This window comes from Protomyctophum bolini (genome assembly GCF_963924005.1).
Source record: "Protomyctophum bolini genome assembly, chromosome: 14".
Taxonomy (NCBI): domain Eukaryota; kingdom Metazoa; phylum Chordata; class Actinopteri; order Myctophiformes; family Myctophidae; genus Protomyctophum; species Protomyctophum bolini.
Genome location: NC_137875.1, coordinates 31,330,477 through 31,357,140, shown reverse-complemented (window position 1 = coordinate 31,357,140; position 26,664 = coordinate 31,330,477). Strand labels below are relative to the sequence as shown.

General features: G+C 42.7%; 1 protein-coding gene across 2 annotated transcripts in view; it reads right to left on the bottom strand.

Annotated features, from left to right (window-relative positions):
* Nucleotides 1-26,664, bottom strand: part of grid1a (glutamate receptor, ionotropic, delta 1a) — a 292,626-nt gene that overhangs the window by 149,858 nt on the left and 116,104 nt on the right. For both annotated transcript variants that reach the window (XM_080781653.1, XM_080781654.1), the window contains exon 2: nt 1,403-1,687. In XM_080781653.1, coding sequence (XP_080637779.1) covers nt 1,403-1,676 — 274 coding nt within the window. In that variant the 5' untranslated portion in view covers nt 1,677-1,687. The remainder of the gene's footprint in view (nt 1-1,402; nt 1,688-26,664) is intronic.

Below are 26,664 nucleotides of genomic sequence, written 5' to 3'. Positions count from 1 at the left end.
GGACACTGGGCTCACTTCCTTCCTGGACTACAATTCCCATAATGCTTTGGTGCACTGCTCCTGGGGTGCATACTTAGTTTAGACTAGTCATTGGTTAGACATGGGTTACGGTTAGGTTTAGGTGTGCTGCCCCGTGGGAGGTTAGGTTTAACCAAAAACTGTCTAAACTAAGTACTGCACCCCTGCTCCTCCTTGTGGATAGGGGAGGGCTGTCTTATTGAGACAACATGTAGTCCAGGAAGTAAGAGAGCCCAGTGTCCATGACATCATGGAGCCCATGGACACTTTGAAATACTAAAATATCTAAAGACACATAAAAACCCCAGGAAAGTGTTTCTTGTCTCCCAAACGTCATTAAAATAAGATCTGGTTGCAAAAAGGGTGAAGTGGTCCTTTAACACTAGGAAGTCTGAAAAAATGTCACTACTACTCAGTCGGCTGAAAGGTCAGGGGGACCGTGTTTTTGGTGCGATTTGATTGGCCACTCTCCCCCACTCGTCCCTCTCCAGCTGGAGACGACATTGTTCAAGCCTGAATCCCATTTCCAACTAATTAAATCATATAATTATGTTTGGCTGGTTAATTAACTTGGAATTTGTTTATGTCGATTGGCTCAGACACATATGATGTAAATTCTCCATTAATTCGGGGATTTTAATGTAAGACGTACGTTTTAATGTACACTAATAGCTGAATATAGGAGCAAGGGCGGCTGGCGCCCCACAAAAAGGGGAAAAAAGTGCAAGAAAATTAATTACTGCACATTAGCACATTGGGTAGTTTTCCACATGTAAATGTTGACTGTGAACATTTCATCTAGATGCTTGAAGGGATTTTGCAAGAGAAAAATGATTTAGTGACAGGGACTGTAATTAAGCAGGAGCTCTGAGGCAAGACTGTTTTTAACGGAGTGAGGACAATGCAGACGTGTGCTTTTGTGTGCAATATGCACTGATGACTGACCAGTAAATCAAGCTGAGGTTTTACATAACCACTCACACACGTATCCATGATTGTGTGTAAAACACACAGTCATCAAGTCTCTATATTAGCAATCGACGTGCTGTTGATTGTTAAGCAGCATGTCTTAAAATGTATGTCACTCTGATTCTGAGGCCCAACCACGATAACTGATAACGATTTGGCATAAAGATGCTTGTTACTAAAATTACCACTGCCCACTGTATTTTTACAGCCATATATCTTCCTACGCTATTTTAAAATTGGCCAATTGGAGGGAGGGTCGTCCAGCCGGCCGGCAGGCAGACCTCCGTGACCGGGTAGCTCAGTCGGTAGAGCTCTCGCCTTTGGACCACAACTTAATGGGTTTGATCCCGGGCACCGCCAACTCAGCGAATGAGTAGCACGACTTGGTGCAGCAAGTCTTGCGGGAAGTACTCACCATAGTCGCTCTCATAGAAGACGATGAACTTTAGCCAGCGGAGCTCGGACACCAGGGTGAGCAGGACATCGTTGATGCGCACCGGTGGCCGGGCCGCCAGAGTGTAGCTCTCCCCGTCCGGGCTGGGGTTGAGGTGGCAGGCGGTGCGAGGAGACCCGTCCCCGTTCCTCTGGATGAACAAGTGGGGGATGTGCATGGCGTCCGTCAGCGACTGCAGGGCGCTGGCTGCCGCGCACCCCGTGGACGTCACCAGAGCCAGGATCCCCTGGTTCATCAGCTCACAGGCTGTGGAGGAGAGGACGGAAGTGATTAAGGACAAGACACGGAAACGAGTCTGAACCAGAAAAGAGCGGTTCAGAGATGACATGGAGGAACAAACTCGAGGTGGGAGGAGGGCGTGGATGAAGGAAGAGGATGAGGAATCGAAGGAAAGAAAGTGTGGGGACTGGAGGAACCGAGCACAAGAGTGACTGGGGAGAAGGCAGAAGGTGAGGGCAATAGAATCAGAAATATGTGGAACAACATTTTGAAAACAGAAATGTTATGGAAATGAGGGAAAAGAATAAGTTACAACTTTTAATGGCAAGTTCAAAGCGTGTGTTAGGGCAGGCCTAACACATGCTGGGCTCAATGAGACAGAATCCTTTGCATCACGATGAAAGATGCATTGGGGGGGCAGGGGGTCTCACATTAATCCTTTAAAGAGAAATGGAATCCCAGACATAAATGTGATTGTTGTGACCTCAAAATGAGAAGAAACATAAAACCAAAGAGATGGAAAAGCAGCAGGACAGAGGTTGACACGCTCCGTTCAATTTTAGGAGTTTCGTGACAGAAAGGTATACTGTAGGTAAGTGATGTGAATTCATATATATTTTTAAAGAAAAATATCAAATGGATAGTTGTTGCAGGTAAGATATCATTGATTGGGGGACTGAAATAAAAATGACAAGTTGATGTAAAAGTGATATCACCTTTACCTCAACTTGCTATAAAACGGATTAAAAGCAAGCTTAAGGTATGCCCAAACGGCACAGGCTGAAATGATTCATTATTGATTGTGGATTTTTGGTGAATTCTGAAATCCCCCCCCCCCCCCACGCACACACGCCTGTGGACACACTGCTTTTTATCGAGAGCAATTAAGACTCGTGCCAATGCTTCTGTTAGTTGGCCCCTTTTCCCCGCGTGCTTGCCCATGCATATAATCTCTGGAAAACCTTGTTTTCCATCCTTTTAGACAAGGTCAACATTGGCGTCTCGAACCAAATGCCAAGATGCATGCTCAAATATTTAGTCACTTAAAAACAACATGACGCATCCAATTAGCTCAAACATCAACAGCAACATAACAAGCAGTTAAAAGACAATATTTCATACCCTTGCAGGTTGATATGTCCACCATTTACGTTGTTGATGTTTGAGTTAAGACCTCTGACAATCAACATTACATTACTGTACATGACTTGTGCAATGACTATCGTATTATGTGTCACATACAACATAACAAGCAGTTAAAAGGACAATATTTCATGCCCTCGCAGGTTGATATGTCCACCATTTACGTTGTTGATGTTTGAGTTAAGACCTCTGACAATCAACATTACGTTACATGACTTGTGCAATGACTATCATATTATGTGTCACATACAGTACAGTACTAGCTATAGTGTGGTGAGGAGTGAGGGCCCAAGTTCAAAACCAATGGATGTTTCAATAAACACAGACTACTTCACAATCACAAACTGATGAAACACTGATCAATGACCCGACATGGACTGATTGTGAAACAAGACTAATTTACACATGATGGCTGCTGATTAAAATGAGATACAGCTGGGGAAGACATGTACGTTACACACTTCAATAAAGAAACGAGTTCACCATTATCAGTGTGATTTGATTTTAGAATTTTACTGGACGTTTACAAGATGTTTCTGCCCAGCCTGCCTCATTCACAATACAGGATGTATTGGCTTACCGATTTAATTGACTAGCCCCGACACTATGACATGAGTGTCATAGTGTGAGCGTCATGTGAACCATGGCTACCAATTTGTCCAATTATACTGTAACTGGACGAACAGATTAATACATTAAACAGAAATATCACATGAACACAAATTAATTTGTATGTCCTATAAACCCATACGCAAACATCTACCTGCCATTGTTTGACATGCATTATTTGCAACGTTTACACATTCAAAGTTCAAATTTCACACCCTCAGACAAACACACTGACTAAACCAAACAGTAGGCTACATCAGACGCCTGTGCAATTATAATTAGACACCGAATCACTCTGAACAAACAGAAGCCTCTCTCTATCATTAACTGCAGCACCATGTAGAAGAGCAGGATTGACATGTGGAGGAGTGCATCTATACTGCTTTGTCCAAAACAGCCTAAACAGCCGTAGATCAGTGGGGTGCTTTTAATTTAACAGCCGAGCATAATGTACAAAACAAACAGTTAAACATTATTGTATCCCACCCAATACTACACAGTGAAATCCTTAACATTAAATGATCCTTTTGTAAATCAGAGAGTGAACATGTTCATTTCCAAACATAGATGCTGTATCCGCCATATATATACAGTATACACGAACTGGCCTCTGAACTTCACTATGCGACTATGCGTCATCCAGTCGTGGCTGCCAGATTTAGATGCCACGTAATGCTTGTATGCCCCATGCTGTGTGTGTGGAGGCAGGGGGTCTCTCCACAATTTATACCATCGCAATGTGCTGAATTCTCAAGCGATTTCTATGAGGATTGGTTTGTTACAAATCTGTAATATGTAATTATGTTATATACTGTATGTCAAACTCAAGGCCCGGGGGCCAAATCAGGCCCGTGAATGAATTCTCTCTGGCCGGTGGGATGATATTTAATAACACTTGAAATTATTGACAGAGCCATAAGGAAATATTGCAACTGATTTTATCTCAATTCATTTAGTGATTAATGCTTTTAACCCATTCTGACCGGGAACCCATTTTGGTGTCAGCATCATGTTATGCTTTAGCTATTGAAAAATAGCAGATCTACAAGCTCATAGCGCGCCACCGAGTGGCGCGCTACGAGCTTGTAGGTCTGCTATTTTTGAAAAATCGAAGAACGACTGACATTTTTAGAATCTGATCTCAGGTCAGAATGGGTTCATCAGACCAGTGTGTGTCCAGTGGAAACTTCGTATGAATCTGATCTCAGGTCAGAATGGGTTAAATAAACATTGAACCAGTCTGGCCTCGTTACTTTGGCCCACTGTGTATTTGAGTTTGACATCCCCTATTACAAAAAATGAGGGTTTTCATACTAAAATCCAATGTCTTACATAGATAGTAAGAGTAATTGCTATGAAACAGAAAAAAGTTTTAATCTCAGATACTTAAAAGTACTACATACAGTAATAGGCATATTTCTTGCCTGAGTTACGGCAAACTACACTGTTTAATATGTGGTATCCGAAACCAGGACCCCAATGAATATATACAGTATGGGGGAGTGTTTTATTGTCTCTGATGTCTTGATGCTTTGTTGTTTTTATGTTTTTATGATTACTGTTTTATAACCCGTCTGTAAAGCACTTTGTAACTATATGTTTGGAAAGGTGCTATACAAAAAAAAATCATTCATTCATTCAAAACATTTCTGGCGAGTCAAATCCCTGTAGCCCCCCGACTATGCTATCATCATGTGAGTTTATCTATCCATCTATCTTTTACCAACAGTAACCCAATTTCCATCAGCCCCTGTTCAGGTGGGTCTAGCTTTCTCTAAAAAAGTCTGCCCACCTAATCAGAAATGATAAATGGTACATATATTTTGTGGTATTATTTTATATTGGCTAAAAATATATATTCCCCATAACTATTGATTGGGTGGGCAGGACTCACGTTTTGGTGGGCTCTGCCCAGGCGCAAAAATGTTTAAAAAAAACGTGTTGGAGCATACAAGTGTGTGGGTTCTATTATATTACTCTTCTTCCTAAATCAGAGTGTACAAATGTAATATGGGACCATTAACAAAGGTGTTACCAATTATACTAATTAAAATTGTGTTCCATTAAGTTCAAACAGAGTCATGATGTTCTCTGAATGGCCCTGTTACATTAAATGGAACGGAACCAATACTTTTATCTTGATGCCTGCCTTTGGCTGGTGGAGATAATTAGAATCATTAAAAACGCCTGTGTTTCATGTCAAAATGGCTGCCAGGAAAAAGTATGAACAACACAACACCTATGAACAACTATGAAGTATGAACAACGTTTTTAATCATGTTTGTCTCCGCCAAGGCTAGAGACTATGTTTTTGCCTCCGTCTGTCCGTCCTTCCGTGTGTCAGTAGCCTATGTCTGTGAGCAGCTAATCTCCATTGGCAGATTGCCGTGAATCTTTTCACACACACTCCCAGTAGGCCAAGACAGAACATACTGTATGTGGACCCTATAGGAAGACTATAGCTGCTTTAGGGCACAGCTAATGGGGATCCATACAAATAAACAAACCTCGGCAAATCTTTTAATCAGCATAACGGTGGCACTTCAAGCCGCTTCACATTTTGGCCTATCACTGTTGAACTGTAGTTTACAGATTCAATGCGACTTCCCATGTAGGCCCCATGTCTGACAAAAACTCCATTTTGGTTATTTGGGCTTTTGGCTATAACCTTTGTCCAAAACTCACATGAATTGGTACACTGTACACATCTGAAGTAATGTGATCAAGAAAAATCACTCAAATTTGTCATATACCATACTATAACTGCCTTCCAAATTTGGAGGGCCCCGACCCAGTGGGGACCTGCACTCAGAGAAATGCACTTTGCTGGTGTTTCCTGTGTGTGCAAATAAATAAAACTCCAAAAGGTTTATTACACATCCTTGTAGTGTAAATCAAGTGCATGGCAACAGCGCTGACCAATATATGGTTCTGTGGCGTGTAAGCTTTGATCTCACACAAAATGTATCGGAAAACTATACAGTATGATCAACATCAAGGGGGAACACAATAATTCAAGGCTGCATTGCGATGGTATTTGATTTGTATCCACTGTAGCATTAAAGGGGGTGTGAGGAGATGTAAAGGAGGAATATAGGGGGGGGGGGGGTGAAGGAGAACAGAGTCATCAGGGATGAAAGAATGAGGCAGGAGGATCTGAGAGGAGGAGGGTGTTAGCAAGGATGGAGAATAAGACTTGGTTGATCTGTGAATAGACTCATACTGGGATAAGTGTGTGTCCGTGTGCATGTGCATGTGCGTGTGTGTGTGTGTGTGTGCGCGCGCGTGTGTGCATGCGTGCATGCGTGCAGAGAAGAAAGGACTATTAACGTGACAAACGAGGAATTCATCAGTTGACTTCCTGCACAGGACTACATTAAGGCAGCGTAAATCGAGAGCACAGGGGCAACTAAATAACAATAACGCAGAGATGAGGACGACATCAGAGAGAGGGGGTGGGGGGACAACGACATCAGAGAGAGGGGGTGGTGGGGGGACAAAGTGGATCAAAAAGAGCCTTTTGCAAGGATGCTGCAGTACATAGAATGAGAGAGAGGGGGAGAGAGAGAGAGACAGAGAGATACTGCAGATACTGGGGATGTGCAACAGGCTATTTGGCAGCTATTCCCCAGTGCACCGTAAAATGCTAATGCTCTTCTCCGTGGAATTCTGTTAGGCTGGCCTCAAACCGCCCAGATCCGGATGAAAGCCCACTGAGCCCGGTGACGGACAGCAACACAGAGCCAGAGTCACAGCCCTCACACACTGCAGTGCATTAAACATGACCAGGATAATGATGGGTGACGTTTTAAAAGGCATCGGCTATATCTCATAGATATGGGCAGACAGGATACTTGCCAAGTCAAGAAAACGAAAGTTTCAGGTCAACAGATGTTTTATTTAAGGCTAGAAATTAAAATAATGTAGTGCTGTTCATAATGCATTAGTATGCTCAGTGGAACAGCACATTATAACTATTATAACTTAGGTGGTTATAAAGGCACATAGAGAAGTACTGTAATGTTTGTGTCATAATGCATTATAACCAATGTGTTTATTCAATGGAATAATGTCTTATGAACATCAATAATATGCTATAGTTTATTATACAAAGTTTTGTCACTTTACTTAAAGGTCACAAAGTCATGCTATAGGGTATTATTTAATGATACAACTGCTAACCATGAAAGAATGTTGCCACTTTACTTAAAGGTCTCAAAGTCCTGCTGTATCAGTATTGACAGTCAAGCAAACAACTAGTGGAGGACCTGCATTCCACTTCATATTTGCCAATGTCCTCTGAATGGTATTTCTATTATCATTGTTATTTTAATACAAACTCTTGAAGGCACACTGAAGGCATGGGTAAACTCACTGTGGTCAAAGCAAATGTCAGCTGCATTCCATATAGAGCGTCGCAGTCCCGCCCCCTCGAGAGACCCGGAAAATAAATCCCCGTTCATTTTCCTCATAGACTTTTCAGAAAGTATTTATTTAAAGACGTTTACACCACGGACAAAGCCAACTCTTGTCGTGACAAATCATGACAACAAACACAATTTTTCGGGCCAAACAAAGAATTAGAAAGTAGAAAAGAACGGCAGGTTACAACACTTTTTGTTGTTGTTTTTCTTCTTTGTAATTATTTGTTTGGTCAAAAATATTGTGTGTGTTGTCATGATTTGTCATGACAAGAGTTGGCTTCATACGACGCTTAACAGGTCTTTAAATAAATACGTTTTGAAATGTCTATGGGAAAAATGCACTGGGATTCATTTCCTGGGCCTGGCGTCGTCATGAAAGGGGGCGGGACTGCGACGCTCTATACTGTACACTCTTAAAGAACCACTTCACCACTTTTCAATCTTAATAGGTTCTCACATGATCATGGTCCTGAGGTCCATTTTATTTCTACTTTATTTCTACACTGTCTGTGTCTCATAGGATGAACATTAGTAAGGACCAATTAGGTTGAAAAGTGGTGAAGTGGTCCTTTTATGAAGTTGTGATTAAAGCAAGTTCAGGTGACCACCCTCTACTTATCACAGCCACTCCTCATTCACAATCACCTCCTTATCTACCACACATATTATGCCTTCACTCATCATCATCACCCACTCATTCTGTCTACCCACGGGGGGGCAGAGACGGTGCAGAGATGACCGACCGATCCCAGAGCAGAGCTGCCATTTCCTGACTACGCCATGCACCCTGAAGGTCTATTCATACTCCAGTTTTAGGTGATGAGATGAGATGAGATATACTTTATTAATCCCAGAGGGGAAATTGAAGCTGAAGGTGATAAGGTGACCACTGAAAACTACAACACGGTGGTAAGCAACTCACCGCTCACCCAAACACATCTCTGTTTTTACTAACCACCTTATCACCTACAACTAGAGTATGAATAGACTCAGAAAGCATTTAACTAAGCATTTAAAGTATGAGGTATAAAGTACAGCAGCCTTGTGTTCATACAACAGAAAGATTGGGTATTGGGTAAGACTGACGTTATGTATCTTTCAGGACCTTTCACTGCTTCGTCTCAACCATTACTCTATGGCTCTGGTCTCAGCCACTGCAGTGTATTTTTGACATTCCGTTTCTCTCCAAAGTTGAATGTGGCCACCACTGTTGTAGAAGCCATAAACTACACAGGTTCATACCGATGTTTTGGGCATCTTTGTAAAGTTAGTGTTAGTAAAAAGGCAGGTAAAAGAGTAACGTTTGAGCAGACTAACATCAGTCACTCTACCATTCCTCCAGTAGTAGAAGACCTGCGAGTTTACACCGCAGATATGTCGTCTCCGCCTACAGGAAATACGTTTGCATGCGACCATGTGACGTGTTTCTGAATTTGTCTATAGGCCTTAGGGCTCGCCCTACCTTGGGTTCCTCATCATCCCGTTTCACATTAATCTTATTACGTTTCAATAAAAAACGACATGGAATGCATGTCCTGGATGTTTCACGCATGTGTGCACACACACACACACACACACACACACACACACTTTGGGGATCATTTACCCCCTACCTTGTACCTAATCTTAACAGACTGTGGCCAAAGTGTGTCTGCTTCCATTTTGGCTTCATACTGGATATTCCAAGCCCATTAGGTGGCAGACAACCCTCTGACAGGGAGAGGGGAAGGCTCTGAAGTCATTGGCAAGGATGATAATGATGGAATAATGACTCCTAAATGTTCCCCCCGAAGTGGACAGTGCTCATCACTCATCCTCTGCATGTATCCGACACCTAATGTCAGCCTTACTCCAGCCACACACACACACACACACACACACACACACACACACACACACACACACACACACCATGGAGGAGGGGTCCGCTGCGCCAAATCATAGTGGTCTACAGTAGGCCTATATGTTGTCATCGTTAAAGGCTGTTTGAATGCTTGAATGTTTGGATGGATGGGCATTTAATTTAAATAAAGTATATTTAAAAAGGAAAGGACTTGCATATTATGCAACGGAGTTGATGTGAGCAACAGTTGTTTTGGAGTTCAAAGAACTCATCTGGTCTCATCAACTCAACCCTTTGTGGTTGATCCATATTAGCGGCCCAGCGGTGACTGGTATGATGAATGATGGATCCAGCGTAGGTGAATACATTTTTAACGCACCTAATCAACACTTTGCATATCATTAACGGACGATTGGATTACCAAACACAATGAGATCATTCAAATTGTCATTCAAATGAGAGAAGCGAATGGGGGTCGGTCGCGGGTGTTATAAGCCGAATTTCTCCTCCGCTCCTCCGCGCTCATAATTGAAAACCATTAAAAAGGCATCTGCCACGCGGATTAAGGCCAATCAACACGCACTGTGCATAGTGTTTCGAAATACAGTGTTCCAGCGCAGATGTGCTCGCCTCATCAGGCCAGTTCAGCACTGAGGGGAGAGACTGGAACGAGGAGGGAGAAATAATCATCAATCCACCAGGCCAGGGAAAGAGGCATCACAACTTTTTGCCAAGCAATCTGCTTGGCAAGAGGATACCGCACATTCTAACCCTTGTTGAGCCACGGTATAGAATGCAGCAAATCACCACACCGCATGCCGTAGTGAAAAATCACACAAATTGGGGCTGTCTCAACAATTTCACAGTCTAAATAACACTGTCTCATTTGGCAACTCTGACTCTCAGAGCACAATCCTGGGAGTTACCGCTGAGAATGGCGCTGCAGTGCTGTCGAGATAATTTTTCTAGCCTGCAGAGATGCTGGGAGTGGTAATTGCAACTCTTGCAGACAACCTCAGTTCAGTTCAGTTTTATTTTCGGAATGGAGAACATACAGTTCATACATAGCACACAGTTTCAATTTTTTTCTTTTCTTTTCTTTTCTTTTCTTCCTACTCATTTGTGCACGTGTAGCAGACTGATGGGACATCTATCTGCCTACACTGTGCATACATTCATGTTGTCCTTAGATATATACAGTCATCTACACATACAGTATGCATATAAACATACATATAAATAAGAAAATAATACAATAATTCCTGCTGTGCAGAGTCAATACAGTACCTTTCATTGCCATTGTGTTATGGTTTACTTGTAATGATTGACTAGGCCAAGGTGGCAAAGAGCATCCCGAGGTACATTGTTGGTGGATTACTATATAAGGGTTATTATTTAGGGGATATTATGAGTATGATTCATGTGTCTCTGTTATGTTATCCTTATTGAATATATATAATCAAACACTGAAACCTTAACTGTACACTACAAATCATCAGCAGTCACTTGAGAAAATGTTACAGTAAATAAGTTGTTACAGTAAATCTGTTGCTCCTTTGACTATTGTCTGTGTTGGGCCAGGTTATATATATTTAGGATGAGTCATGTGTTCCCAAATATAGAGTGCTTTCATTCCGTATTCTGGGCCTGAATAAAAGAGATCAGGTTCAAGCGGTAATCCACCTTTGATTCAACATTTGATCCTCAACCACAACCAGTGGGTGGGTGCGCACACTCCAAATAAACGATCCGGCATTCACGGAGAGGTATTACATGAAATTGTAGAAGCACCAACAATACCGGAGGGATTGTTGAAAAGATACTTGCAGCAATGAGAGTTCCCTTCTTTTTTTTACACAGCGAAGATGCCACATTTTCCCTATATGACCGATTACAGTATAGCAGACGTGATATAGCCCACCATTACAGCATATTGAATTAGTCTTAACTGTCACTCAGAATCTCAGCAGGTAAAATTGGCACACACTGACTGTGCACTTTGAGTATTAGACAGTGGAAAGTTATCCCAAGTGGACCTAAATGATCCATATCGCAGTCGGCCGAGAGGAGATGAATGTTGTGTCATCGCCTGGTTATGAATGGGCCCTTATTTCCACATTGGTTTTGGCAGCGTTCTACTATATAATAGCCCTTCACTACACATTTCAACATGGCATCCGCATCACTGCCACCTCCGCCATCTAAGCCTTGTGCAAGACTCTAATGACGCATCCCCTCCTCTCTCTCTCTCCCCCTCGCTCTGTCTCTGACCCATGCTCTTTATTTTTCACAACATAAAATCCATGGCATTTTCTCTTGCCTACACTCCTGCTGTCAGGCCATGATAAGGTTGTCTCCATGTTATTGTTGATCAGTCTGCCCGTACCATCTCAGCCACAGCACTCTGTGTTTGGCTGTTGTACGTGCTGTCTTCTTGACAAAAGGCAGGTGGGATGTCAGCATAGGCACCAATGTGATTGGTAGACAGTTGTATTATGCAAATATATGAACTGATGGACTGACTGGGTAGCTACCGTAATTTCCGGACAATAAGGCGCACCTGAATATAAGCCGCACCAGCCAAATTTAGGGAAAATCCCAAATATGTACGTATACAAGCCGCCGGACTATAAGCCGCAGGTGGCCCCCTAGTGGCCGTTTCGTTAGCTCAGAGTCTTAGATGGCTCTGCGTTAGCTGTAAAAATCCATAGATTAGCCGCACCGTATAAGCCGCAGGGTTCAAATCATGGGTAAAAAGTCGCGGCTTATAGTCCGGAAATTACGGTAGATATGCTGTATTAGATTTTAGACGGCTGGGAAGACATATACTGTAGATACGCAGATAGATTTGCCAGGTCCCAACAAGGAAAGAACGTCAAAGTCAATATGGCTCTTAACTTTTGACACTTGACTTTATTGCTTCATGAATCTCTAAGGTGCGTACAGTATGCTCTCGCGGAATGATGCAGAAGGTAAAGCAGCACGCGGTGAGATCTGCCAGCATCTCTGTACTCAAACTTCAATGGCTCTGCCAACAGATCCACTTGCTCATTCCACTTATGCCATTCTGAGGCATAAGGTGATTAAACATGAGCCCTCCACACACCCACACTCCAACTCTGCAACACATTTTAACTCCCATGCCATTGCTCGCCTTTCTGATGTATAATAGATTTAATTTTCATTCTCACTTCATGCACATATGTTGAGAGTGAGTTGCTCACCGAGGCATTAATAACTGTTATCTGACCTGCACCATGCACAGGCTGGCCATGGAAGACCTGCCAAACTCATTATGTTCCTGCACAGTGGCAAAAGAGCCACTGCTCTGCCGCTGCTACGAGTTGGGCAAGCTGAAGTTGAATGAATATCTGTAGTGTGTACTGTAGTGTAAAGCACCATGAGGTCTTTGTCGCTTAACAAAGAGAAGGGATTTTCTGCCATTCTTCTTGTCTGAGGCCTTATGCTAAGCGCCGCTGCTATTTTGCTCTTCACTGCACAAGCTGAAATCGATCAGGCTCTATTATGTATAACTTAGAGAACATAAAAATGGATCGTGGTTTGACAAAGAGGACCAGTTTTCTCTGAGGTATCATGGCTCCATTTCTGTTCCCTGTCATCTCTATGTTAACTATACCATAGGGGCTAGAAGAATTCAGTGACAATGACTAAATAAGATGAATTTAATGTAACCTGGAGTATAGTTTTGACTGCTCATAACCTATAGGATGCAATCGATTTTTTGTCTTCCTGCAGTCTAGCCAGCAAGACAATCCTGACCTGATGTGACAGTGATATTTTGGGCTAAACAAATTAAAGACCCTGATGTTGTTTGAGTACAGGCACACACATGCTGATTTGCTGCTAGTTACTCCGCTCTGTGAAACTAATGCTGCTATTTATGATATAAATAACAACCACAAACATGTAATCCAGCAATACGTTGCCACCCTGTCTGTTGACATTAGTTTCAGCGGCAGAGCAATTGGTGTTGACCTAATTTGCCCTTTCCCTCAGTCTTTGGCAAGCATTGTTGTATAGGCTTCTCAGCCAACAACAAAGGTTCCACTTGTATTGCCAACACTGTCAAAATGCCTTGATTAGGACTTAAAGACTGACATTAACTTTTGCACTTTCCATTAACAATATTCATGAACTTGGACCTGCTATTTTCACACAGCTATATGCTTTTTCCTCTCTCTCTCTGACTTCTATGTCTCTCTCAATGTCATTTTTTCTCATCACCATGGCATAGGCTACACCTTTTTTTTTTTCTCCACGACCCCTCCGGGCTAATATGTTTGGCACAATCCTTTGAATATGCAATGTATTTTTTTCTCCCCTCCTTAAGTCTTGATTAGCTGCATGTCTTAAGATTAATATGCAGCAGTGCCATTGGGGACAAGGTAGTCAGTGGACTGTTGTGCTATACTGAATGTTGAAACAAGGGGGAACAGGGAGCCTACTTCTGATTTGCCTTACACCTGTTTGGGCTTTGGGATGATTGATTTGGACGGTGTTATTGAAAGAGATTGGATAGCATTGTTGGAGGATAATTGGGTCTCATTTGCCTCTGGGACGGGGACAGCCACGTTGTTTGCTCATTTGCAGATGTTAGGAAACCTCTCACGTACGCGCTGATATCATCTGTTCCTTTGTCTCGCTTTCTTTCCATTTCTTGTTTTCTCTGTCAGTCCCACTCACCCCGTCAAACTCTTGTCTCCCTCCTGTCTATGTCTCTGTATCTGTCTCACCCCAGACAACCTTCTTATCATGTGCCTTTCTTATGACACCCTTCTCGGTCCCAGCCCATCTGTGACTATGTTGAGAGCAATACGTGAAACATACAATATAAATAATGTATCAAGTTCATCCGGCAATGCATGCTCTCGTTTTGCTACCGTTGCTGTACAGTATGTGATGTGAGAGTATAGGTTAGAGGATTACAGTACATGCATTTAATTATCTTTTATAATAAGGTCATGTTCCCTCAGCGGGCGGAATTTTAATAATGTGAAATTCAACTGCGGAGAACAGGGACCTATTCAAATCATTTTGTGGTTCTCTCTATGTCTAATGGGGAAGGCAAGTCAACAATAAGCAAGTAAAAGGAATTACACAAAACACTTCTGCGAGCTCATGCATTCTCATGATAAATCTGGGGTTGAAGTAGAAACAGCATTTAAAGTCACAGCTCCTCTCTCTACCCTGACAACCCCTATTCTTTGGCTCATTTAATAACATGCAGTTGCTGTGGTAATGGTGTAGGGAAGGCGCAGGGGTACACTTTCTGTAAATTGCTGTGTGGTTCTCCTCAGACAGCCTACAGAGACAACAATATTTTTCATTCTTTTGTCACCCCTTAGGCCCTTACATGAATATAAACTCTGCACAATGCTCTGAAGTTGTCCTCAGACAGCTTACACAGACAAAAGTATTTTCTTTTGTGTGTCCCTCCCTCCTTAGGCCACTTAAAAAAAGCAGCTAAATTGCCCATGGCAGGTAATGTTTTCACTAGCATCAGCAGATACTCCTCTAAGAGGTGTGGCTCCCCACATAGGTGGGCATGAGTGAACGCCCCCCCCAGGGTGGTACAGCAAAGCCACCAATGGGATCAGATACTGACAGAGGGGACAGTTATTATCTGTAATCTGTGAGAAAAAAATTACAGCCGCACCTATAGCGGAGCGAGTGGTTTGTAATCGCTCGCCGGCATTTGTGTGTTTGTCTGTTACAGTGATACGTTTTTGTCATTGTCCCGATTTAGATATGGCATGCTGCCATATCCCCCATCGTCCTGATGGAGTAGTCAGTGGCTTCTTATCAGTGAGGAGTTTCATTGGGTGAGCATAACACACGGTAAACGGAGGTTCACAAACCTTCAAATCACAAGGTTCATGAAACCTACTGTAGACCTCTGTGGTGATGACGGGTTAAATATACTCCACACAGACACAGACAGATAACACAGACCATTTGAATCCAACTCTCTTTAGCATGGAGGCAAGGGGTCAGGACTCAGGAGCTGCACTATTGATTTGCTTTAAGTCGAATCAGTCAACGGTCAAGGTCACAGTGCAAGGTCAATCATTATCTCTATAGTTATACTATCCTGCAGCTGGTGAAGCATCTTTGGGTGCATACATTTTCGTCGTCAATTTATATTTTAACCAGTCTGCAGTGCTGTGGTTGGAGGTCTCCTAGCTACTCCACTGAAAAACGTCAACCCTGTTGGTTTGAAAATTGACATGCCTTAGCTACCATAGCAGAGACACTGCTGAATTTGTCATAATTGGCAGATAGTTACATGACTTCCTTTTTGGTAGGTGGCTCAAACCCCAGTGAGAGATATACACTGTAGCTCAGATACAGTCATCAGGGTGACTGATCTCTGTAGAGATGAGAGGGATAAGACTTTCACAAAGGTTTCTTTTAGTTCACACTACTGTCAAAGGAAAAATGGGTGATGGATGAGCGTCCCTCACTTCACACGGGTGGGATTTTTAAGTAACAATTCATCTTTTTTCAACCTTTCATCTCCACTAGTGCTCACTTGAAATTAGTATGAGTAGCATTAATGCACGACTGATTTGCAACATGCCAGCTTTATGCCTGATTTATACTTTTTTGCACATCAGTGTCACATGTATATAATATCAGAAGCACATGTTTCACATGCAGCTTGATGGCAGATATGTGTTGACAGGTACAGGCCAATGGTGGTTTGCCATCTAAAAGGGTAACTGAGCAGAGCAACTCCGCCGGGATCCATCACATTGTAATTCACTTAGAACATGATGCTGATGGACTGAAGAACATGTAGCATCCTTCTACTCAATGGCAATTCAACATGACAGGTCAAGCCTTCGTCGCTCGTTGTGACAGTAAGTCAAAAGATCTCCCTCTGCCTAAATGGTGTAAAGGACATAGTATTGTGGTAGTGTCTACTCAATGGCAATTCAAGATGACAGATTAAGACTTGGCTACTCTTTCACAGAAGACCTTCCACTGCCCTGCGGAGTGGTGCAAAAGACAGCAGCCATACTGTATGTGGGTGTGTACACATTCAAAATGATGCAGAGCAAAAAAAAGAAAGAAAGAATATCGGTAATCTATCCATAAATGCACCAAAGTCTCTGTGTATCTATAAATACACCAAGTCTCTGTGTGCACGCGTACAGTATGCACGTGTGTACGTCTATAATCCACGTAACTTGGGAACTGTTCGGACATGGACTTTAAGCTATATTTTAAGTTCCCTATGTATAACTTTGAAACTATTTATTTTTACGTCATCCACATATGCCAGTTTTTAGATAAACATACATAGATACGTCATCACCCAATCCCTGATTGACCGAGCGACACAACCAACACACGGACCCAATCCAATCGGTCGAGGGTCCACCGACATACGCCGCAAGCTGCCAACTTACGCTCTGATTGGCCGAGTGACGCCACCAAAAATACTGTACACAATCCCTGATTGGATTGGCCGAGCAACGCCACCAAAGACAATTCACAATCCACGATTGGCCGAAGGAGTCACAGACATATGCAGCCGAAAACAGTATGTGCGCTCTGCTCGCACAAGTAATAACTGGGTGGGGCATGCATTTTCCAAGTATGTATAAAAAGAAAACTTGATGTTTACGTATTTTTAGGTGGAGGTGCAGATGATGTACGCAGAATTTCACAGAAGCATGGTGAAGAATACCGTAATTTTCTTTCTGTTCTTTAGTCTTATAGCATAATAATCTGTGTTCTGAGTACTATAAGATTTCATAGTAACATTAATGTTTGTTAAAATGCTCAAGATCAGATAAGAATAATGATATGGTTTTTTTGCCCATTATATTTAGGCTGAAGGAAATAAGTTTTCGGTTCAGTGCACTTTTCCTCCCGCTGGTGCAAGTCATTATGAATGAATGGGCCAATATCCTACGTTTGTCTCAAAGAAAAAAGAAAAGAAAAACATTTCAGCAGCTCTTTCTCCCTGGACATTAGTGATGAATCTGACGATGCCCCCAGACAGTGTGGCCCAGGAGAGCAGTTATGAGCTGGTCCAGTGGAGGGAGTGCTACAGTGTCATCTCCTCCTCCAGTAGTTATGACACGTGCCTTGTGGGCAATGATCCATTTTTTGGCCTCCCTTTTGAAGTCCCACCATTTTTGTAATTTTTTTTCCTTAAATTGCTGCTCTGCACCAACATAGCACAAGCCATTTTCTCCCACTCTTCTTTTGTGCTTTGTTTAAATACGCCAGTACTACACGCGGCCAAATACTGTTTGTTTGCCTCCACAGCTTATGTTTTTGATTTCACAGTATGTTATCATTTTCACAGTTTTCTCAGCCATTGTCCTAGACATTTAAACTACACTATTATGAACTTTTCCCAATACATCTGATGAATGGTGAAATGATGATGTATGGAGAAAAGCAGAACTTTGCATGTTCTCCCTGTGTCGCCTATGGTAGATACCCTCTATTCTGCCTCCCCCTGAACTTTATTTATTTACTTTACATAACATTGTTAATGTGCATAATTATGAGTGTTGTGCTGCACAAACATTCATACTGTACATACAGCTCCAGGAATGCACAAGGAGGCAGGCAACGCATGGCGGACTCATACTGTGGAGGTACTGTAACGATGGATGACCCAGCATCTGGACGCTCTGCTGATTCGGTTGAAAATTGGTGACCCCATCAGGACATGCCCGCATTCAGAAAAATGCAAAATAGACCAGCAGAGAGCTGCCAAATGTATAATTTGCTACGCAGTGCTAAATTTAGCCACTGACATCAGCCGACGTTCAGTTTTAAGGATCGATGAGAGAGGTAGAGAAGGCCAGCAGGGTGGGAAGCCTGTCAATCAAAGGGCTAAGTGGAGGTTGTCAGTCTCTGTCTCGGCTCTATTACTATGGCTGTCTTCTTCTGTGTTCTATTACTAAGGCCGTCTTCTCTCAGCTCTATTACTAAGGCCCCTTCTTAAGACTGCAGCAACCCTGCTTACTTTACTTAATGAGAAAAGATTGAGCTTGCAGATTTTGAGCTCAACCATGGTAACTATATGCTCTGCACTGATTAAAACCCCCCAGGGTTTCTTTCTTGCCTCTCGAGAGTCTCAACCCACACTATTGTAAGTATTAGGCAGAAAAAAGAACATATACGTACAGTATGGAATTAAAGGTTTGTGTTATGTGTTTGTGTTTCAGAGAGAGAGAGAGAGAGAGAGGGTTTAACTGCAGGCTTGTCACCTTGCTTTAACCGGGGTGAATGTAAATGCAATCGCAATTAAGAAGAGTAAGCTCTCTACTTGGGGGTGAGTCAGTGGGTAATGGTGGAGGCACAAGTAAACAAACACAATAGGATATTTATTTCGATTTTTCTCAGTCTGACTAATGCCTGGCACCTGGGGGAGTTGGCGTATTTATGTTATTTGGAATGTCTTAAGTAAATTGTGCATCGACCAACTTATTGATGCAGACAACAGTCTATGTTTCCAGGCTCCTGGTTCCCCTAGCTCTGAGGAGTGATAATCTGTTTTCAAATTCCCATTGTCAGCGACTCAGCGGTAGCCTACCTTTAATTTTGAATCTCATTTTGAACAAGCCTTTGTCAAAAACTGAAATTTAGATGCACCTTCCGTTTGTGCTATAAAGACTGTTGCCAATCAGCCGGCAGCTATTATCTGTCACCCATCTGCTGTCTGTGAATTGAATGCTCTAATTAAAAATGTCTTTGGCTTAAGTTGTTAATATTCAGATTGTACATGCAATTTTCCTGGGGGATAGACCTCAAATGACTTGTTTTTAATAATGAATTCATAAACATATGCAGATCGGTCCTTGTGAGTAATATCATATTGCATCCACACACACAGTAAAATCCTCATTTAACTGATTACATTTGTAAATTCTCAGAGTTTCAAATCGATACATTAATAATTTTTACTGTGCACCTTATTATTTTTTAATGTGGAAAGTCAGTGGAATAAAACATATCATAGGACAGGTTGTGTCTTCTTGTCTCAACCTAGTTTCCATGTCCTATTTATTTACCCACAAATTTGCTTGGAGGTCCAATTTGAAGCACCTGCGTGTCCCGTTCCACCGATGTTTCCACCTCCTGCTCCGATATACCTCTAAAGCTGACAAAAAGGACGACTAATTTTAACAGGCCAGCCTGTTCCCTGCTGTTAACGGTGACGCTGTCTACTTGAAAAACAAATTAGCTCGTTATCCTTGGAAGACCGGACACCGCGGCGCAGCAGGCGTGACGAGCCAAGCCTTTGCATGTGCCAAGCGTGGAAATGTCAACATGCTACCTTCCAGAGTGCACATTAAACCCTGGCCATAATGGCTCACAAGACGGATCTCCATCATCAGATTAAAATCCATTAAGGTGTTAATACTCCGAGCCAGCCCACCTGCTGCCACCGCACCTTCGATTTAAAAGGATAAACACTAACATTAGGAATTTTAACCACTTAATCTTTATCAAAATTTTAAACGTTTTAAAACATAGTTTTTGAAAATCTTCGCTTATAATCACATACATGCCCATAACAGGGACGGCAGGTTGAAAGTGGTTGAATGTGCCTATGCTGGGATACCAAGGTGACGCATGCATAGCAGACACTGAGATCATGCTTATTAATATGTATGTGTAATTGTGTATGTACGTGTAGGAACATGTGGGTATACATACACTATAATGTATGCATCTGTGTGAGCAGCAATAACGCAACGTGATATTGTGGTAAAACAGAGAATACCTAATAATGAATTATGACTCCCAAGTGCCATTTAACTACGGTCGCATCCGTCTGCTGCTTCTCCTCTCTCTCTCTCTCTCTCTCTCTCGCTCTCTCTGTGTAAAAAAAGTGTTCATTTATCCATCTGTAACCCAGAGTGTATCTGTACACTTAGGAGTGTACAGAGTGCTGGAAAACATATTTCATTTTCTACTGACAAGTAATTTGAACGGGTCCGACTCCTAATAAACAAAACATAATTTGTATTCTCTCAACTTTGAGAGATCATCCCCATGATAGCTTGGCTCTGAAACATTGTTAAATTGTGATATTATTAACAATAAATATAATTTCTCTAAAGGAAATGTATGTACTGCACCCGACCAGAAACAGGGACAAAATGACAGATCAGATGGTGCTATCCTTTTAGACCAGGTGTTTGACTGTACTCTGTTGTTTGCATTTCTGTCTAATAAAGTATTCAATCTTATCTAATCAATATTAAAAGCAGACCCCGCGGGCCGCGACCTCAGCTAATTGAACCATGGTCTTTGAAAACCGAGACCAAAGGAGTAAAAGGACCTGAACAAAATAAAACTCTGGTCTCAAGAGCTGTTGTCCCAACAGCCAGGAACCTTGGTGTTGTCCTGGACAGTCAGCTCTCGTTAAAACCCCACAGCTGTCACTCGATCCTGTAGGTTCACACTCTATAACATATGACGAATTAGACCGTTCCTCACCCAGGAATCACCCCAGCTCCTAATCCAGATAACAGTCTTGTCAAAACTTGACAATTGTAACTTCCTCCTTACTGGCCTACCGGCATGTGCACTTAACTGATCCAAAATGCCACAGCTCGCTTGGTCTTCAACCAGCCAAAATTCTCACATGTCTCCCCCTGTTCTGCTCCCTGCACTGTCTCCCGGTCGCTGCCCGCACAGAATACAAAACTCTGATGCTGGCATTCAAAGCAACCAAAGGTATGGCTCCCCCATATCTTGCAAGCATGATTGAACCCTACAAATCCTCCCGCGCACTCAGATCAGCCAACGGAGGAATGCTGGAAGTACCCTCACTAAAAACACCGGGACAACGCTCCACACGTCCCAAACTCTTCTCCCTTCTGGCCCCAAAACTGTGGAATGCACTTCCCGTTGCAATCAGAACTGCAACATCACTCCCAATCTTGCGCCGTAGTCTGAAAAACCACCTTTTCAGACTCCATCATGGCCCATAGCACTTGCCCTACCCCCTTGAATTACTTGACTTATTCCTGTAGGCTCCTAGGTGGAGCATAGGATCACACGCTTCCATCGGACTCTGTTTTGAGCAGTTTTCTTCAACTGGGCCCACGATAATCCGGTCGACTTTGCCTCACTCTCCACTGATCTTCTCCAGGTTTGTTTTGGCCTCCCCACTTTTCTTTTGCCCTGTGGGTTCCAGTCCAGTGCTTGCCTAGTGATGTTGTCAGTAGGTTTTCGGAGGGTATGTCCAATCCACCCCCACTTTCTCTTCTTCACATCCTGGCTGATGGCATTTTGGTTGGTGCTGGCAGGCTGGCATTTGATATTTTATCAGGCCACCTGATGTTCAGAATGCGCCTTAGGCACCTGTTGACAAATGTCTGGAGTTTGTTGGTGGTAGTGTTTGTCACTCTCCATGTCTCTGATCCATAGAGGAGAACTGACTTGACGTTGGTGTTAAATATTCTGATCTTATTATGGAGGGACAGTGCCTTGGAGTTCCAGATGGGTCGTAGTGTGGTGAAAACGTGTCTGGCCTTGTTTATTCTGCTTTCGATGTCATCATCTGATCCACCATCCTTGCCCAGTATGCTCCCGAGATATGTGAAGCGGTCAGTCTCTTTGAGGTTGTCTCCCTGTAGTTGGACTGGGAGATCCTGTTTGTTGTTTACCTTCATGAGTTCTGTCTTTTTCACATTTATCTTGAGGCCAGTCTTTGCTGCCTCTTCGGAGAGTAGTGTTAGCTTTGACTGTGCGTGTTGGTGTTTGTGAGAAAGAAGACAGCCCTGCCCCCTTAGATAGCACTTTTTAGACTTGGATAGCATTTGAAACAGACTTATAGCATGTCATGTAGACAGCACGATAATTGCATTGTATGTAGTCATAGCACTACATAGTACATATGTACACGTATAGCATAGTATAGTATATGTATAGTTTATAATGTATAGTGTCATTATATCTATGTTCTATGTAGTTACGTTCTTAGCTTACGCATGTTTCATGATAAATGCATTCTATATAATATATAGAATGCATTTATGGAATACCTACATCACATATTATGTGATGTATTCCCTTCCCATGCTTTTTTGTTCTTGCCTATAATGTAAATCGCTCTGGATTACGAGCGTCTGCTAAATGCATAAATTGTAAATTGTCCTCCCGACCCTGCTGTATGGAGTTGGACCATAGACTCTAAAGAAAATATGGACAAAGCGTTCTCCGGGTCTGATATGGACGTAAGATGAAGCCTGTCAGTCCTTGAATTGTAAATCTCCATCTTTCTGTAGTGTACTCTCAGCTGAAGAATGGTCAGCGAGCCCTCAAATATCAAGACTAGCCCAAAGAAATTCCATTCCATTGCAGTCGACGGGCATGCATGGACGAAAGCTGTGCAGGAAGGAGCTACACATCATGAAATGTAACTACGCTGGAAGGAGAGAAAAGTCTCATAAACCACCACCAGTCCTGCTCAATTATAATGCAGCATGTGGTTCCCGAGTTGGCCTCCAAGGCCACATTTCAGAACACTAAAAAAGAGACTACTGAAAAAAAATAACACTGAAGGCCATTTGAGGACACACAAGTAAGATGACCCATTGGAGAGGACAGGCATATTCGCCGTGGGTGACCACTGATCTGTACTGTACTGTATGTGTAGGAACAAGATTATTACTCGCTTTCTATGTGGGTGCAAGGTCAAATCTGCACACCTGTGCAAACAAATATGACAATAAATAAATGCATTCATACAGTATAACTTCAAACGCCCCCCCCCCCCCCCCCCCCCCTCCGATCTCTCTCTCTCTCTCTCTCTCTCTCTCTCTCTCTTCCTGTAGCTATAGTATACACAGTACAATACTCCTATCCATTTGTAACAGAGTTAAATTAACACAATGATCAACATTCTACTTGCATTGTTTTTTTGCGCAACCATTAAACTTCTGCCAATGTGTTTGTGCCAAAGGCCCACCAGCTGCCCACCCTGCCAGAGTTGAATCAGTTTAAACTTCTGTGTTGTCACCCACGCGAGCGGAGGTGGGATGATTTCTTGTAAGATCAATCAAATGACTCGTAGCGTTTTAACGCTTTACTCTTCTTCTCTTTATTTCTTTTGTCTCTTTAGGCATAATACAATGGTTTTCTCACCAGGGCAAACATTTAAATACTCAGAATTTTGAACTTGTGCCATTGAGTATAGTTTCCCTTTTCCAAAACAGTTATGCAATACCTCTTGTACTCACTGTCAGAGTGACCCTGTCTGTCTGTCTGTCTGTCTGTCTGTCTGTAAGCTCATATCTGAAGTGCTACATAGTGGTTTTAAGAATCAATGATCAAGAATCAAGATGCGCTTATTTGTCACTCACTCATACAGATATAAACAGTGTCATGCTGGTGGGACATGCTCTGCAAAGACTGTGATAACACAACAAGACAATAATAATAACAATACTGGATGTACTAAGCTGTAAGCTTTGGTCATCCCATGGGGAATCATGGGAAGCCTTATGAAGATGCTAGTGGATTTGTACAAAGGAAATTGCCAGTGACACTGGATATCACAATTACTTTTACTTAAGTTACTCAAGTTACATATTCTCTGTAGCTGTACTGGGGAAGGAGACGCTTGATTGCCTTACAAACCCATGCCGTGCGAGCGTCTAAGCACCGCCCGGCTCATATGACTGAATGTGTGCTACTGTGCTCCAGGCAGCCCCGTAAAGACATCAAGCGCTATTCTCCTGTCACATCATTGCCTACTTGCCGAGCAAAACAAGGAAGTGATGTGGCTTGCTCTGGTGGCGCAAAGCGTAGCTACTTTTGTGAATTTAATAGTTTTATTAGGTTAAAATTGCTATATGTTTGTAACCGTTTTAGAAAAGCAATAAGCCACTCGAGGCCCCAGCTTACCGGGTATTTTACAATGGCTGCGCGTCGGGTCTGCCTACGTAAAATTGTAAAATACCTGGTAACCCGAGACCTCTCGTGGCTTATTGCTTTAACACAGTCTTGAAACTCTTACACATGGAATGGTGGATGTGTTCATCTACTATGTGCAGCCTAGCAACCATGGTGGAAGTAACAGGGCAGGCACTTTCAAGATGCTAGAGTGTTTGCGTGCGTGCATAATGCAAACATAGATTTGGTGTAGAAAGATAAAATGAGGGTGCCACGGATAGATCCGGTCAACGAAGTGCAGTATAGGTTCACGTGGTTAACTGCTCCCAACCCTATACTCGCCACACCTCAGCTCCACAACAACACATCTACCACAGGTCAGCCCTGTCCAATTAGCTTGGATGGCCCAAAACACTAACAGTACATGTTGCTGTTACACAACCCGTGCATTTGGACAGGGGCTGGTGGTGGTGGTTTATGAGCTCATGAGGTTGTCTGGGAATCAAAAGGTCACTGATTCGACCCTCGGCTCACCCATAATAGCTCTCCCTGTGCTCACCATCAGCTGGGTGACGCTATAAAAGCATTTTCTGGGGGGGAAAAAAAACACTCCCTTCTGCCCTCAGTCCAGTAAGGGCTATAGAAAGCATGATGATTTTCAGACGGGTTTACCGCTAATTCAAGATAATTTATTGCAAAATTTGATAGGGTCTTTTAACCTGGCAAGTGTGCCAGTTGCAGGATTTGTATTTTAGCAAGCATTTTTACCCTATTAAGAGATGATTATAGTCATAGCAACAACAATGTGAGTAAATGATATTTCAGTGATATTCTCTAAGGGGGCTGGAGCATCCTGGCATCATCAACACATGTTGCTATCAGAGATTGACCTTTTCATACAGTGTTTATCTACAAGTATCACTTCAACAGACTGAATGTCACGTTGCGGCTCACAGCGTGCCAAACACAGACGAGCATTGAGGGAGGTGCACGCAGGCCAAACCATCTGCTCGTGGATACTGAGGTAGATTTGAGCAGACAGTGGCTCTAGTGGAAATATGATTTAGTTTATGTAGTCCCTAAGTAAGCTGTCATTGCCCGTAATGCATGATGGGAGCAGGCTAAAGCTGGTCCATTACCATGTTGATAACATCAATTTGGAGTGTCAGCACGGGGGTGAGCTAATACCCGTCCCGCAAGACTGCCCTCTCCTCTCCTCAGCTGCAGGGTTTCTGCTTTGATTACAATCCCCAAACAGCCATTCTTCCACAGCACCAGCCACCCAGCACCACCGACGGCAATAATGTTTATTTAACGTTCCCCCGAGCTGATTTCTCCACTCACTTTTGTCACGTGCGACCGTCGGCGTCTGTGTGCTCTTGCAGAAATGTCACCCAGGGTTTTTATAGATTGTGACTGTTATCGTTTGTGATGTTAATGAGTTGGACAGGTCCTGAGTTCAGTAGGTTATTGCAGGCATGGTGGGAGCTGGTGAAAGGCCATGTATGGTCAGGTATTAATAGGCTCCTGTCAGACTACGCTTGTACCTTGCTGTGTGATACCAACTTGGTCTCTCATTTAAATACCAGTATGGTCTCAGACGTCCTGTGGGCCTCAACAGTCTTTGAATAATTGCTACATTTAAGAAACAAAAACGCAATGCTGCAATTTCTTTTAAGAAAACTGAAAATCATAGAGAGCTGCTGAGCATAAAAGTGACATTTATCTGCAGGAAACAATCTAAATTGTAAACAAAACTGTTTTTCCTGCCTCCCATGGCTCAAAAAATCACTTATCAAGACATTTCCAGTGTTCAAGGAGTACTTACAGAACTGCATGTGACAGAACTGCATGTGATGTGGTGGATTATACTGTTTTGTGGTTCTGCTGGAAATAATGTATCCTAATCCATGGCAGATCAAATGAGAGATGTCATTGGTTTTATGGAGATAAGGGGGAATGCTTTCCTGGACAGGGATGTTGGTTCGTTAACTAGGATGTAAACAGAGTGACCTTGAAATGAATTTACTTTTGGCTTTCCAGGGTCATGTAAAAATAATTCTCCCATGGTTGGCGTCACA